Genomic DNA, 15,599 nt, shown 5'->3' with positions numbered 1-15,599 from the left:
TCATTTTACTAGAAAATGCAGAGAGAGAGAGAGACAGAGAGAGAGACAGAGAGAGAGAAGAGAGAGCCCAGATCAAAGAGAGAGAGGGACGATCGCGCCTCGCCGCGCCGACGAGCGTCGCGATCGTCCAGTGGCGCGATCGACGATCGCGATCGCGCCGCTCGTCGACCGACGAGAGACGAGCGCACTCGTCGATCGCGATCGTCGATCGCGCCACTCGATCGACAATCGCGATCGTGCACCGCGCCGCTCGTTGGCGCGGCGAGGCACGATCGTCCCTCTCTCTCTCTCTCTGATCTGGGCTCTCTCTTCTCTCTCTCTCTCTCTCTCTCTCTCTCTCTCTCTCTCTCTCTCTCTCTCTCTCTCTCTCTCTCTCTTTTTCCGGAAGTAATTTGAAGTGAAAATGAGGGGAGTAAATGATTTCCGGGTCAAAGGTGAAATTCGTGGTCAACCGGAAATCATTTTCAGGAAAATAGTGTTTTCCGTGACAGCCAAACAGATGGATTTTCCGGAAAACGATTTCTAAAATTGGTTTTCACCCAATTCAAACGCAGCCTAAGTCGCATTTTTTAAAAACGCAGCTATAGCCTGTCTGTAGCTGCATTTTTTAAAACGCGGCTGAAAAAAATGCAACCTAAGACCCGCGTGTTTTGTAGTGCAAATCCCCTGGCAGATCTTCTATCCAAATATCAGTGTTTGCAAATAAAACTACTCTCCTAGCTAAACCATGAGCTAACTTATTTCCTTCCCGATAAACATGCTGGAACCTACATAATTGCCTCAAAAAACCCCCTAACCCGAAGGCAGTCGCCCTCAAGAACAACATCAAAAAGACACAGCTCCTTGGCGAACTCCAAAGCTCTCCTTGCTACCAGCGCTTTAGCCATTTCCACAGTTCGGTTACATTATCGTCAAATAAATATGTACAATATTATATACTTTTGTGTAAATATGTATAATATTGAACATTTTTTGTAACCTGTATAATATTGTACACTTTTATTTAGTCTACAATGTAAATTTTAAATTGATAGTACAATTTAAACATATAATTTTATATTTTTTCAATACTAATTTGAAAATGTTGTGAATTTTTGTTGAATTTTTAGCATGACTCATTTATGGAAAAATAAGAGAATTCTAGAGATAGCTCAAGAGTTAATCCAATGAACCCTTCATCTTGAAATATAATTAATGAACATACATTAAAGATAATAACCCAGAGGAATGAAGAGTTTATCTTCTAGACATAATTATTTTCCTACAACCTTATAATCAAATGGCTGCTATTGCAATATTGCATGGGTCCATGTTTAAAATGGCACAGGATCGATAAGCATCGAAGTGACGAAATCTTTGAGCACAATTCCAGCATGCGTGTAGCCATCTTCGTCCTTGTATACGACATCAATCACACGTGCAAGATTGAGAATTCGCATTAGAATTGGCATGGGGACAGTAGTTGGGTAGAGGCACTCTTTGTTGATGTCCTTCCATGCATCTGTAACTTGTTTGCAAAACTCATTGATTGCTTCTTCTTCTGTACCACCATGCTGTGCCATGTAACATTCAACAGCCGACGCAACGTGCCCTCTCTTTTGCTCAAACTACAAAAGTATTGAATCATTACGTTAGAATGAAAAACATTGAAATAATCGAATTAGGCTTTCAATTATAGCTATTATCATACACAAATAACATATTACACCTTATGTGAGACTATGTCATCCATGAGTCTGCAAACCACTGCAGAAGCTCTGACCATTTTAGGATCGCTGAACAACCACTCGAATGAATCTTTTGTAACAATGTCTCCCATTCCAACCAACGATGTTGTTGCTAACATTGAATACGCAGAGGTAACAAGTGCAATGCTCATATATTCATCCATTGTTGGTATATGTTTTTTGTGGAACCATTTGGCTTCATGAAAGTAAGCTCTAACTTGATTCTTCATCTGAGACAATGAACAGTTTGCAATTAGGTTAACTAAATTTTCTACATAATCATCAACATTTTTTTTTTCCTTTCATTGTTGTGAGGGTTTCGTCTAATGTTTCATAATATTCTAAATTTGTATGTATGGCGCTTACTGCTTCAATTGCATATTTGACGCGGTATGATTTTGCTTCACCTATTTTTTCTTCCATTTCATAATAAACGTCTAGAAGTGCCTGGTAACACACTTTCATGTACTCTGGAAGTTGATGAATGGCACTAATGTCCCACCTGTAATGTTGGTAGACTATCTATGTCAATCGATATAACAAAATAATGTAAACCATAATTAAGAAAAATAAGCGATTAAAATAAATTGTGAATACAACTTAGATAGCTAAAATGAGAGAGAGTGTGTGAATTAATTTCAACCTCTCGACTGCTTCAGTAAAGAGCTCAACCTCTTCAAGTGTGCCATAAACATCATAGATGTCGTCGATAGTTGAGGTCATTGCTATCACTTTGGTCAATATTCTCCTAGCAAAGCAATATTCTGGCTCAAAGTACACTCCCAAAATCCAAAAGTAGCACTCAATCACTCTATCTCTAATAAAGGGTAGCTTCCTCGAAAAGTTCAAGTCCTTCCACCATCTAATACAAATACAATTTAATAGAATCATGCATGTTGTAAACATACAGGGATGTTCAAGCTCATAACTATTAACTTGCTACTCTAACATATCTTACTCACTAACCTTGCAATGTCGGCAAGTTCTTTCTGGTGCTGTTTCTGTAATAAGTTGAAATCCAACTTTGCAAAGGTAAGAAGAAATTTATCATGTGAAGGATCTTCTTGGTAGATAGAAAAATATTGTCTTGCCTCTAACCTTGGCAATCCTTTACGGATAGGCTGTTTTAAGGCATGTCTTACTTCTGCTGCAAGAGGAGGGCTCAAGCGGGATGCTACAGACTCTAGTTGTGGGGTAATGAACAAAAGAGCTTCATCTAGTATATCTTCACCGTGGACCCTAAGATGTGTGGCTTCATACAAGCTTAACATTCCACGCACATCTCTAGTTAGTGATTCCTTGAAATTCCCATTGGTGTCCTTGAACTTGGAGAACTTGTCTACCATATGATACATCACAAAATGAGTGGAATGATATAAAATTTTTGTGGTTAATATGCTTGATCTCATTTAAGGATATGTTCAACATTAAATGTGAAGATGAGTCTCCTAACAAATGGGAAAAGTTTATAACAGAACACGGCAAGCGATGAATTATAGAAGAGTAAATAAAAATAAAATAAAATAAAAAAAACCTTACCACATGAAATGTAGTAACCTTGTTGTCTAAGTAAGCGAAATTGGAGTGCAACATTATAAAGATCGTCTGCATTTTCTTGGTCATCACGATCATAAAGTGTCTTATGTAATTGTTGCAAAGTTATTTCAATCTCATTTTCATAATGGTAAGACACACCCAAGCGCTGGAGTAAATCAATCAAGTTTAGTTTTTGTGAGGGCTCCTCAACTGGAGATGTTAGCATTCCCCTCACCTCTTCCTTCATTTCCTGAACTTGTAGCTTCAAATTGTCCTCAATTTCCTACACGAACAATTAAATCAATGAATAACATCTGCATTTGTATCATCAGTTGAAGATGATATGTTCAAATAAAAATTAAACGTTTTGTTATGAATGGATCTTTGACACTCAATTTTAAGTGATGTTAAGGCTTAATTGAGTTGGTTTTGAGGTTGCGTAATTGAAACAACAAAAATATGCGGTACTGTAGATTTGCACAGGCATGAAAACATGCAGGCTGTGTACATGCACACACTCAAATGGGCAGCTTACCAAGAACTCGGAAGCATATGTGAGGAAACGGTCACCCCAAATGCTGGGATGAAAATTGGCTGATCGACGATTAATTTCTGGAATATCAGTTTTGGTTGGGGCAGCTACTGCAGAAACTTGAGCATACATTTTCTCTCTACCAAATATTCTAAGGGACCTTGCTAGCTAGCGTCAAAATGTGACACCTTTAGTGTGCTTCAAGGCAAGGCAAGTATGAGAGAAAGAGGTTATGTGCTCACATATTTATAGCTATAATTAATAGCTTATGCGTTAGAATCTCCCACCTCATGAATCACATTGCGAAAATAAGAAGTTTGGCAGTACCTGTGGGCTGTGGCTAGGCCACACATCCATATTTCATTTTTCAAATTTCATTTTCATCCTTCCAGAAATTAAATCTATAAAAATTTAATCATTTTAAGTTTCTGGACATGAATAGCTCGGATTCATGTCCTTCGAAAAAAATCATACTGATCTATCTGACCATAATGCTCTTTCAAATTAGCATTGTCTGAGAGCTCCTTGTAATACCCTGCGAATTTCTTGCTTTTCAATTATTTTATTTATTCAAAGTACTCTTATTTATTAATCTAGTGTGTATCATCATGCATATACACGAGTAATTAAAAATAATCATATTTACACAATTAAAATAATACATTTTTTTTAGAAGATGTTCAGATTATATATAGTATTAGCTTACATTTTTTTTTTTTTTCAAACTATACATTTCTATAATATGCAATAGTTTCATATATATATGACTTTGTATTTAATTGGTTTTAAACTCTTCAGTTTTTGCATCCAATAATTCACTTACCATAGAAAGTGACACAAAATTGAACTCCAATTAAAATCCAATTTAAAATCTAATTGTATTTGAACTCTTTGTTTTTATACTCGATAATTTACTTGGCACAAAAATTAAAAATTAGATGAGACAAGTGGCGAAAAATTGATAATTCAATTGAAATCTAATTGGATTTTCTCTAATATTTGGCTTTTAATATATACTAACTTGTAACTCCATGTATATACATGAATATAATTAAAGATATAAAATAAGATACATAGTATAATTCATATATATATATATATATATATAATTTAAATTATATTGATAGCCATTCTAATATTTTGTTAACTTTTTAAAAAGTTTTGTAAGAATATTATTAAGTATAAAAGGTAAACTGTCAATGTTTATTTATTTATTTATTATTTATTATTACTTCTTAATATTTGTTATTGTGAAGCATTTTTTTTTTTTTTTATGATTCATTTATTCTAGACTCTTTGATTTTTTTTAACTCAAAAACTTACTTTGATAAATATTTATGATATGGTCCCACATTTGATTTTAAAATTAGGAAATAAAACTCTCTTTAAACTTAAATAATTTAGGACACATGACACAAAATTGGATTCTAATTTGAATTCTAATTGGACTTTCTCTGAGTTTTTCTTATTAATAAATATATATATATATATATATATATATATGTACATATATATATATATATAGTTTAAGCCTTGTACGTTGCACGGTTTTAGAATAAAATTTGTTAGAATAAAACTTATGGAATATTCTATTTTTTTTTTTAAATATATATATATATATATATATATATAATTTCTAAGTTATTTTATCAACTTAAAAATTATAGGTGAAAAAAATAAGAACAAAAAAATTATTGATATACATATATATATATATATATATATATTAAATATAAATCTAAAAAGTGTATTATATTGCTGTTTTTTTTTAATTAAGGATTATTTTTATAAAGGATTAGATGAAGAATTTGGATTGTAATCAAATTAAAAATTTTATTAACTTACAAATTATAGGAGAAGAAAAATTATATCTATTTAAAAAAATTTCTGCAATTTGATAAAGTCACTTGACGCAATTATGACTTTTAAGCCTAACTTTTATTATATAGTAAATGATGATATGATATGATATGGATGAATTTTGGATTAATGGATTATATTTACGAAACCTTATTGGCTAATCCAGTCTCCTGCCTTCAAATTGCTTAACCCAGGAAAATTTATTTCTATTTTCTTCTTTTATAACCAACCAATAGAAATCAATGCGTGGGAATAAAAGCAAGAGGTGGCTCCAATGGTCGGTGCTTTCGTTTTGTATGCTTTAATTTAGCGCTGTCCTCACACACATTTTTATAAATAAAAAAATTAAAAAAAAAATGTGAGCCACATTAGGTCCTTTCTTTTTCATGAATCGACGTACTAAGAAAATGGAGAACCATGTTTTTTTTTTTTTGATAAACACGGAGAACCATGTTTAAAATGAAGAAAAATACGTGTCTAGAATCTTGCTAGACATGTATGGAGGACGGAGGACCTATTGTTTCCTCATACGTGTGTGGAATATAGCTTGGATATACGTGTGAAAAAAAAAATGGTGAATTTTGTACAGGGATTAAATGGAAGTCTGAGAAAGCTTTTTGTCTTATGGGACAAATAGTAAACATGGGCGAAAATGGCCCACTATTATTATTTAAGAAAATATTTAACAATATATCACTGTTTATAAAATATCTAGCAATATATCATAGTTTTAAAATACAAATTCAAGAATCTCGAGTTTTACATATCACTCAAGTTCTCAAAAACCAAGTTACTTAAAAATGTGACACACTGATCTGGCAACCAGCAATTTTCGTCATCAGTAATTTTTTTTTTTTTTTTTTTTGGTCAAAATTTCCATAATTTTTTTGTTACTTTATATTTTTATTTTGGCAAAAATATAGTACAAAGAGCATTTTACATTTTCAAGTTTTTGCATCACCCAATGTAAATGTTTTTACGGTTTTACCATTAAGCAACTTTTGAAATTTTTTTTTCTTATACATTTTTTTTAAGGGTCTATTTAATAGATAACCTTAGGATATTTGTTAATATATCATTTTAGAAAAGTTTTGATACTAGTTTTATAAATAAATTAAAAATATTAAAAAATTGTCAAAAAAATCAGTTACTTTTTTCTTTTATCACAAAAAAATTATAAAAATATTTAATAAACCAATACCCCTATGGCATTCATTAACTTTTTGCTTATTTTAATTCAAACTTCAATATTGAGTGGGCAGGTCCCTTGCTATTTATTTTAGTGCATGCTTCTCTTAATTCAACCCACACCAGGTAATACTTTTGTTACATTTTTACCCATCCATTTTAGAAAATCGTTTAATCTATTATATGTACAAGTGTTATCTTAATTTAATAAATTTTATTATAAATTTATGATAATTTAAATTTTATTAAAATTAATTTTTTGTGTTTTTTAAAAGCAATCATATTATTTTGTAAAGTTAAAATTATATATAAAAAGAATTTATGTTGTAAAGTTGCAATTGTGCTTTTGATAAATCCAGTTTTAGTATTCTATACTTGAAATATTAGTTTGTTCTAGTTAATTTATAATTTTTCTATTATAGATTGAGCTTTCTCTATTCATAAATATTTTTCAATTCTAAATATTTCTCTATTTGTAAGAAAAATATATTTCAAATAAAAAAATCAAAATTAAATAAATTTAATTTAATTAGTATTTAAATAATAGAAAATGTTCTACCTAAATATCTCACCTTAGGCCTCCAAATTTGTTGTGCTAGTCCTGCCAATAACTCAACTGATATCTTTTGCTATTTTCAATAGAGACGTCCAAGTTTAAAGCCCCCACCCTCAACAATTGGTATATCTAAAACAAAGAAAAATATTTTCCATAGAACAAAGGGCCTCTATTTAGGCCGAAAAATGTAGACAATGAGGTTGTTGCCCAAACCTGCATTTTATTAATATTTTGGTTTTTTGTTACCCAAAAAAAAATCTCTTTACAGAAAAATTTTTAGGAAGAATTCAAGAAAATATCTGAATCTTCTGTTGACCTCTGAATATGTGTAGGAGATTTTAACAGTGTAATTAGCCAAATTAAAAAACACAAAGGTAGTAGGTCAGTGGCTGAATCTTCTAGAGAAGACTTGAACAACTTTGTGGAGAGTTTCGGATTGATTGATTTGGGGTTCAATAGAAGAATGAATCGATTGTGTTGTAGCCAATAGTGATCAATAAAGCCTAAGTCAAGCACCTCCACAACCATTCTCTCTGACCACAATACAATAATTTTGGACACCTGGGGGAAGAATCTAGTGGTCTAAAGTCTTTTTTGATTCTAAAGAGGCCTCGATATGAGATAAAGAAGTTCATTAGTAATCAAAAAGGATTGGGGAAAAACAAGATATCCCGCACAGTTCATCTTGGCAAGAAAAATAAAAGAGGATGAACAACATCTAAGATGGCGGAACAAGAATGTTTTTAGCTGAATCTGTTAAATCTTATATTGTGTTAGAAAATTCCCTGAAAAATTGATTGTATTTTTTCTTTTTGTCTTTAAGTTGTAAATTTTGTGTGGAAGTTTATTTTGTATTGGGTAGAATATGTGCGAAACTGGAGTTTAGAATTGCAAGTTGAAGATTTTCACTCAAGTGACATTAAGGTGTTAGGCGAATTTGGACTGTTTCGCCAAACACTACAAAGATATTGGCTCGAGAAACCGTCAGATCTTGAGAGAAATTTGTTAAGAATTTCTCATTAGTGCCACTTCTTGCCCACCTATTTAAGCATCATTTTTCACAAATTTTCATAACCAAAAATTCCCAATTGGAGTGTTAGAGAGCCAAGACAAACTCTAGGTCAAAAACTCATTTCTCTCTACCATCTCCTCTCTACATAGCCACATGCCATGGTATTTTTCTGAGTTGATTGTTATTTGGGAGATTAAAGCCATTACTTTCTACAACAACCTCAAAGTTGTGTGAGTTGATTGTTATTTAGGAACCATTGGAGTCACCACATATTCAATCGGGGAGGTTTGAAGTTGCATTGGAGCAAAATTACGGATTTGAAGTTTGAGTGGAGAAAGGGCTCACAGAGTTCGTTGATAGCAAAAGCTTGGAGGGCTCAAGTACATAAATACTACTAGACTTGGAGGGTTTTGTGAATATTATTATTAAATCATTCTCAATTACATAATATAGTTTATTTTGGAATTATGAAAAAGTGAACAATAAAGAGTTATATTCCAAGTTTATATATATATATATATATATATGAATAATTAGAATACCATGCAAGATAATTAATACATGGTAATAAATGTATTTATCCTATTAAATGCACACAAGAGAGAGAGAGAGAGAGAGAGAGAGAGAGAGAGAGAGAGAGAGAGAGAGAGAGAGAGAGAGAGAGAGAGAGAGAGAGAGAGAGAGAGAGAGAGAGAGAGAGAGAGAGAACTTATTATTTTGGCTCATACATCATGTACTAACACTTTCGGGTTTGATAAATTTGAAAGTTGATGTCATAAACACATGTTAATAAATGGTTAAAAAAAAATTAAAAACTAGTTCCACATTATTTTTCTCATATTTAAAAGTACCTCTAAAATATTAGACCAACTTAATCCAATTGAAACCCAAAAATGGTTTTAAATTTTTTTTGATTTATTGAATCATTTGAAGGATAATTTTTTCTAACGCCTTAAGGCTTTAATTTTTGTAAACTAATATACTACACGATAGATTTTCAATATTAGCCATATAATCTTCCACATAGCAACACATTAAACAACCTTTGTCTCTTTCTTAATTAACATCAAAATCAAAAATTGAAAAATTAAATTATAACTTTACTTTCTTATGAGCCTTTTTACTTTTACTTAACCATGTATCATCTTATCCAAAATAAAGTAAATCTCATTTTTTTTTAAATAACAATAAATTTTCATTTCTTTTTCTCAAATTTTATGCTTAAATCATGAGATTTGATTCTCTATATGAAATTAACCTTAGTGCAATTAGTATTTATTCATCAAATTATGCGCTTAATTCATCATTGTGGGCTCTTTCCCATTTAAATATAATTAAAAACCCCCACTTTAATTTATCCCCTCAAACTATATTGAGTCCACGCTTCACAAGAGAATTAGGTTTAACAGCAATCTCGTCTTAACCGCAATTCTCCACTCTCTCTCCTTAAAATTACGTACTTAACACATGAAAAAAAAAAATAATCCTTTTATTTTTTAATTTTATAACCAATCAAAATAAATTGCGCAGGGCTGTTAGCGAAAGCAAGAGGTGGCGAATGTTTTGGTTTTTTGTATACTTTTTATGTTGCCGACACAATAAATAAAAAATATATATCATCAAGGACTTTATATTGCAATAAACTTCTATCTTTTATTTTTTTTTTTTTTTTTTTTTAAATGAACAGATCTATTTTTCCTGAACCGACACAATAAGAAAATGAAGAACCATAATGAAAATGAGGAATAATATTTTGAAGCAAATGGACAACAAACATCGTCCTCAGGTTAATGCTTTTTTTTTTTTTTTTTAAGGCCATGTTTGAAATGAGGTTTTTAAGTTTTTTGAAGTAAATTTTGGACCTCAAAGTTGGTTTCATATTTGTGGAAGAGATTTGGCGAATAGAAAAGGCGAGGACAAAAAACTTTTCAGAGGTTTTTTTTTTTTTTTTTTTGAGAAACAGCTTTTCAGAGTTGGACCTATTCCTTTTTCAGCTAGTTGTTTGTTCCCTATGGCATTCCTGCCGTCAGGATTCCTTTTTCGGCTAGTTGTTTGTTTGTTCCCTATGGCGTTCTTGCCATCAGGAATAGGATAGACTAACAACTCACCACTTTAAACGCGAGTAATTCTAACTAGCCTCATTATCTGTGCTTCACGCGAGCCATGAGATTTTTTTTTCTCAAGGTTTAGCCTCATAATTGTACATTTATAACCAAATTTTCTATAACACATTTTATTTAATTATAAAGTGACCCTTTCATAATATATGTAGTTGAGAAAGTAGAATATAAATTTTGTCCAAAAATTTACCAATTTGACAAGAAAACACTTGACCATTGAGAAGAATTCAGAATATGAAATAGAGAATGCGGAAGAAGATAATGTCTGTTAGAAATAGGATGAAAGAACGAAGAGGAAACTGAAGACCTATTCCTTTTTCGGCTAGTTGTTTGTTCCCTATGGCGTTCCTGCTGTTAGGATTCCTTTTTCGGCTAGTTGATTGTTTGTTCCCTATGCCATCAGGATTCCTTTTTCGGCTAGTTGTTTGTTTGTTCCCTATGGCGTTCCTACCGTCAAGAATAGGATAGACTAACAACTCACCACTTTAAACGCGAGTAATTCTAACTAGCCTCATTATCTGCACTTCACGCGAGCCATGAGGTTTTTTTTTCTTAAGGTTTAGCCTCATAATTGTACATTTATAACCAAATTTTCTATAACACATTTTATTTAATTATAAAGTGACCCTTTCATAATATATGTAGTTGAGAAAGTAGAATATAAATTTTGTTCAAAAATTTACCAATTTTGACAAGAAAACACTTGACCATTGAGAAGAATTCAAAATATGAAATAGAGAATGCGGAAGAAGATAATGTCTGTTAGAAATAGGATGAAAGAACGAAGAGGAAACTGAAGGAATATTGTGGATTTGCAATTTGAGAGAGTACAACGTTGGAAAGGGGAAGAGATGAACAAATGAAAGAGGAAAAAAAAATTTCCAAGAAGATGCAATTGGTTTCTGAGTCGGTTTTATTTTTTATGTGATGTGGAGTAGGTTTATATATATATATATATATATATATATATATATATATATAAAAGAGAATTCAGAAAGTTAGTTATCTGATCTTTCAATTCTCTTTAACACCCCTAATAATTATTTATTATTATTGCAAACAAATAAATAAACGAGAGTATACAAGTAATTTAATTTAAACTCAAATGCAAATACACACAATGTGTTTGAATTCCACACTCCCATGTTTTAACTCCTATAAAACTGTTTTACTCACAAATTTAAAATTTGCAATTGCTCTTATATAACTTCTTTCTTAGAAAAACTGTTTTTTAACTTCTGATAATTATCTGGGTTATTTTGTCCCAACTGATCACAAAATTTGACCAACGGAGCAACGAAGCAAAAAAGACCAAACTTACATTTTGAATCTCTGACTTCATCACCACTTTCACATGACTGGGTACGATTTCTCTCTCTATTTTTTTTTTTTTTTTAAAGATAAAATCTCTCTTATCTTTTATTATTATGAGAAACGATAGATTGTATTGCTTTATACTGAATTCACATTCAATCGTATACAACTAGCAATATATGGTGGTGATTCTTCAACCCTTATAATACTTTGCTCCAATAAACCATAATTTGCAATGAAGACAATCTGGGCAGTTTGTTAAAATATTTAATGCAAGTTAGATTTTTTTTTAATTTTTTTTTTTTATTGTTTATTTGAAGTCTGTGAAAGGCTTATAAATTTTAATACTAAAACCCAAAAAAAAAAGTCTCATGATTTTTTTTTTTTTTTTGATAGAGAACTTGAAAACTTTCATTAAACAAAAGAAAACATTACATCATGATGGAGAGCTTGTTCCAAGAAACAAGGATTCTCTTCCATCCACACCATAAAATCACAATACTAATAACATGTTTTGCTAAGAGATAGGCAGGTTTATTTCCTTTTCTACATACATGAGAAAACAATACTTTCCTAACATCATGACAAGAGCTTTGAATCCCATAAATTATAGGCATCATTGAAACTGATGGAAGCAATAAACCTTGAAGGGCACGAACCACATTGAGAGAATCACCTTCCAAATGAATTCCTGTAACCCCACCTCTTTGGCAAATTGCAAACCGAATTCAAATGCTTTGGCTTCCACCTCTAAAGGACCAAAAGGAGCATGGAATTTTTTGCTCAATGCAACCACAACCTGTAAGGTTGAATTTATTCAACCATCTTGTTGGCTTTATTCCGTGCCAAATTTGCTTGTATTTCAGCAATTAGTAACCCTGTATTTAGGTAGGTTTGTTGTAAGGGTAGTGAGTGAGATAGAGTGTTGAATGCTCAAGAGTGTGCAAGAAAACAGAGTCTCGCGCCTGGATCTCGCTGCTGCAAGCCGCCAGAAACAACACACGTGCCAAGCATGCCAGAAGTTGAAGCGTCATGCTAGCTGGAGCACTACAGGACAAAATAGGACAACTGGCCATTCTGTTATTGCGCGGTTGGATCTCGCGACTCAGTCAAGCCGCGAGGCCAAGCCGCGAGCCACCCCTGTTTTGAAAAACCTAACTCTTCACATTCCATTCTTACCCCAGTATAAATACCCCTTATACCCACAAAAGAAAGTGAGCTTCCAGAGAGAATTTTGAGAGAGAAACCCTAGAGTAAAACAAGATTGATTCATCTACAATTTTTACATAAGAGTCTCTTCAAATTCCTCAACTCTCTTCCTCTCCATTGTTAAACCCTTGAGAGGTCTTTTACCAAAACTTGTTCTCACCATATCCATTACTGTGAGAGGGCTGTTTGGTGTTCTGGGAAGTAGTTAGGAAGGAACCAATCTACATTGGTTGATGCTATGGTCAAGTAGCGGAATCCGGGAAGCTAGAAAAGAAATAGGTTCGGCGCAACCTCGTTGGAGCAAAAAGCTTAGAGGGCTTAGGTACACTGGGTAGATTAGGCTTGGAGGGTCTATTGTTGTCCATGTATCCCAACTACATTTTCTAGTGGATTACTTACCGCTTGGAGGGTGGCGGAGAGGTTTTACGCTAAGGGCTTCAGTTTCCTCTTCGATAACACATCGCGTGTTGTCATTGTGTTTGCATCTTCCTTCCCTTTTATCTTTACCTTTTATTATCTGCTGTGGGTTGTGATTTTAAATTGGCTTAGATTGTTTACCAATTCTATTTTATAGCTTTTGTTCATTTTTCGCACACTAGTTGTTTGACATAAAGCTTGAATTGGTTATTTTGTAATTGGGAGTCTAAACGTTCAAGGGTGTTTTACACACTATTTGAACTTTCAATTGGTATCCTTGACTCCCTATTGAGATGGATTGGTCTCAATCCCTAAATGCACCTCCATATTTTGATGGTAGTAATTATGCTTTTTGGAAGGTTCGCATGAGAGCATTTCTGTGTTCCATTGATGAATCAGTTTGGGATGCTGTTGATATAAGTTGGATCAGGCCTGAGGAAGCCAAATCCACATGGGATAAGGCAGCACTCGCTGCATCTAATGCTAACAGTAAAGCACTTAATGCAATTTTCTATGGTGTGTCTCCAGATGAGTTTCATAGGATTTCTCACATTACTATTACCAAAGAATCATGGGACATATTGGAGACCACTTACGAAGGCACGAAGAAAGTAAAAGACACCAATCTGCAAATGCTGACCACTCGGTTTGAGGAGCTCAAAATGGGTGAGGATGAGTCCTTTGACTCTTTCTATAGTAAGCTGAATGAGGTGGTTGTCAGCAAGTTCAATATGGGAGAGAAAACGGAGGATTCTAAAATTGTAAGGAAGATCCTTTGATCATTTCCGTAAAGTTTTCGTGCCAAAGTGACAGCAATTGAAGAGAGCAAGGACCTTGATGACATCAAAGTCCAAGAGCTGATTGGTTCTCTTCAGACTTATGAAATGTCGCTGCCCAATCAACGGAAGAGCAAATCTCTTGCTCTTAAGACCATTAATGAGAAGGTGGAAGTCCATGACTCATCGGAAGAAGATGTGGTTGACAAAGATGTTGCATACCTTGTAAAAAATTTCCGAAAATTCTTGAAATTCAAGAATAAAGGCAAATTTGGTGATAAAGGAAAATTCCAAAGTTCAGGAAGGGAGAAAGGGAATTCAAAAAGAAAGATGGAAAAGAATCTCAATCTACACAAGGTGTCACTTGTTTTGAATGCAACGGGCATGGACACTTTAAGAAAGAATGTCCAAATTATTTGAAATCAAGAGTCAAGGTGTATGCCACGATACTGAGTGACTCGGATTCATCCAACTCTAATTCTGAGGAAAGCTGTGACGGAGAAGGGAATTACTCCGCTTTTATGACTATTGCTCATGTTGATTCTTCAGACGAGTTGAATCTGCTTGTACAAGAGCTTGGAGTACATAGTGATGAAGAATCATTTGGAGCTGTTGAGGAATCAGACGCAGAAGAAGATGGAAACACAGCCAATCTTCAAGACAATTATAACTCATTCCTAGAGAGGTCGAGTGAGTACACAAGGGTGGCAAAGGCAGCTGTGAGAAAGATGAAGAAGGTAGAGGAGGACTATAAAAGTCTCCTAATTCACTATAAGGAGGCCAAGTGTGAGATAGAAACACTGAATGGTGAGCTGTTAGAAGCCTACACAAAAGTGAGATTGCTTGAGCAAGAGGTTGTGCAAGCAAATGCCAAGATAGAGAGGGTCTCCACCAAGAAACTAGATGATGTTATTTCATCTCAAAAGCGTTTTTCAGACAAATCCGGGTTGGGATATACCGGAGGGAGTAGCTCATCTAGCAATGTCACAAAAGAAGTGTAGTTTATAAAGGCCAAAGAGCCAGTTGAAGTTGGCCCTACTGCTGAAAAGCCCAAGATAGAGGAGAAGAGGAATGTGGGGAACGAACGGTTGTTGAATCCCCGTAATCAATCCGTGGGCAGGTCTGAATCCCGAGCCAAGTCTCGTCCACGACCACAAAGAGGTCCTAGATCGAACTATATGTGTCATCATTGCGGACTTCAAAGGCATACTCGGCCAAATTGCCAAAAGCTAAGAGCAATGAATAATGCAACTGCTCCAAGGTCATGAGGACCTAGAACTGACAGAAGAAATTGGGCTGTTGAACCATCGAGAGATCAAAGTGGTGATACCGGAATGATGGACGTGATGAAG

At 33.5% G+C, this 15,599-nt stretch overlaps 1 protein-coding gene across 1 annotated transcript; it reads right to left on the bottom strand.

The window, feature by feature from the left end:
- Positions 1–1,158: 1,158 nt before the first annotated feature.
- LOC126694768 ((-)-germacrene D synthase-like) lies at positions 1,159–4,013 on the bottom strand. The gene is made up of 7 exons (XM_050391263.1): positions 3,799–4,013; positions 3,267–3,546; positions 2,694–3,066; positions 2,371–2,589; positions 2,094–2,229; positions 1,709–1,957; positions 1,159–1,607 (listed from the first exon to the last, which is right to left on the bottom strand). Exons 1-7 carry the CDS (start codon positions 3,925–3,927, stop codon positions 1,314–1,316), a joined length of 1,680 nt encoding a protein of 559 aa, XP_050247220.1. The 5' UTR covers positions 3,928–4,013; the 3' UTR covers positions 1,159–1,313.
- Positions 4,014–15,599: the final 11,586 nt, after the last annotated feature.

Source organism: Quercus robur, chromosome 8 (genome assembly GCF_932294415.1).
Source record: "Quercus robur chromosome 8, dhQueRobu3.1, whole genome shotgun sequence".
NCBI lineage: Eukaryota > Viridiplantae > Streptophyta > Magnoliopsida > Fagales > Fagaceae > Quercus > Quercus robur.
The sequence above is the reverse complement of the archived record's forward strand: the minus strand, read 5'-3'. Positions and strand labels throughout refer to the sequence as shown.

Bases quoted from the DNA above. Each gene is read 5' to 3' on its own strand.
- LOC126694768 (XM_050391263.1), bottom strand. From the start codon at position 3,927: ATGTATGCTCAAGTTTCTGCAGTAGCTGCCCCAACCAAAACTGATATT. The intron at 3,547-3,798 runs GTAAGCTGCCCA...TTGTTCGTGTAG, and splicing joins CATATGCTTCCGAGTTCTTG to GAAATTGAGGACAATTTGAA. The intron at 1,958-2,093 runs GTAAGCGCCATA...TCATTGTCTCAG, and splicing joins TCAAATATGCAATTGAAGCA to ATGAAGAATCAAGTTAGAGC.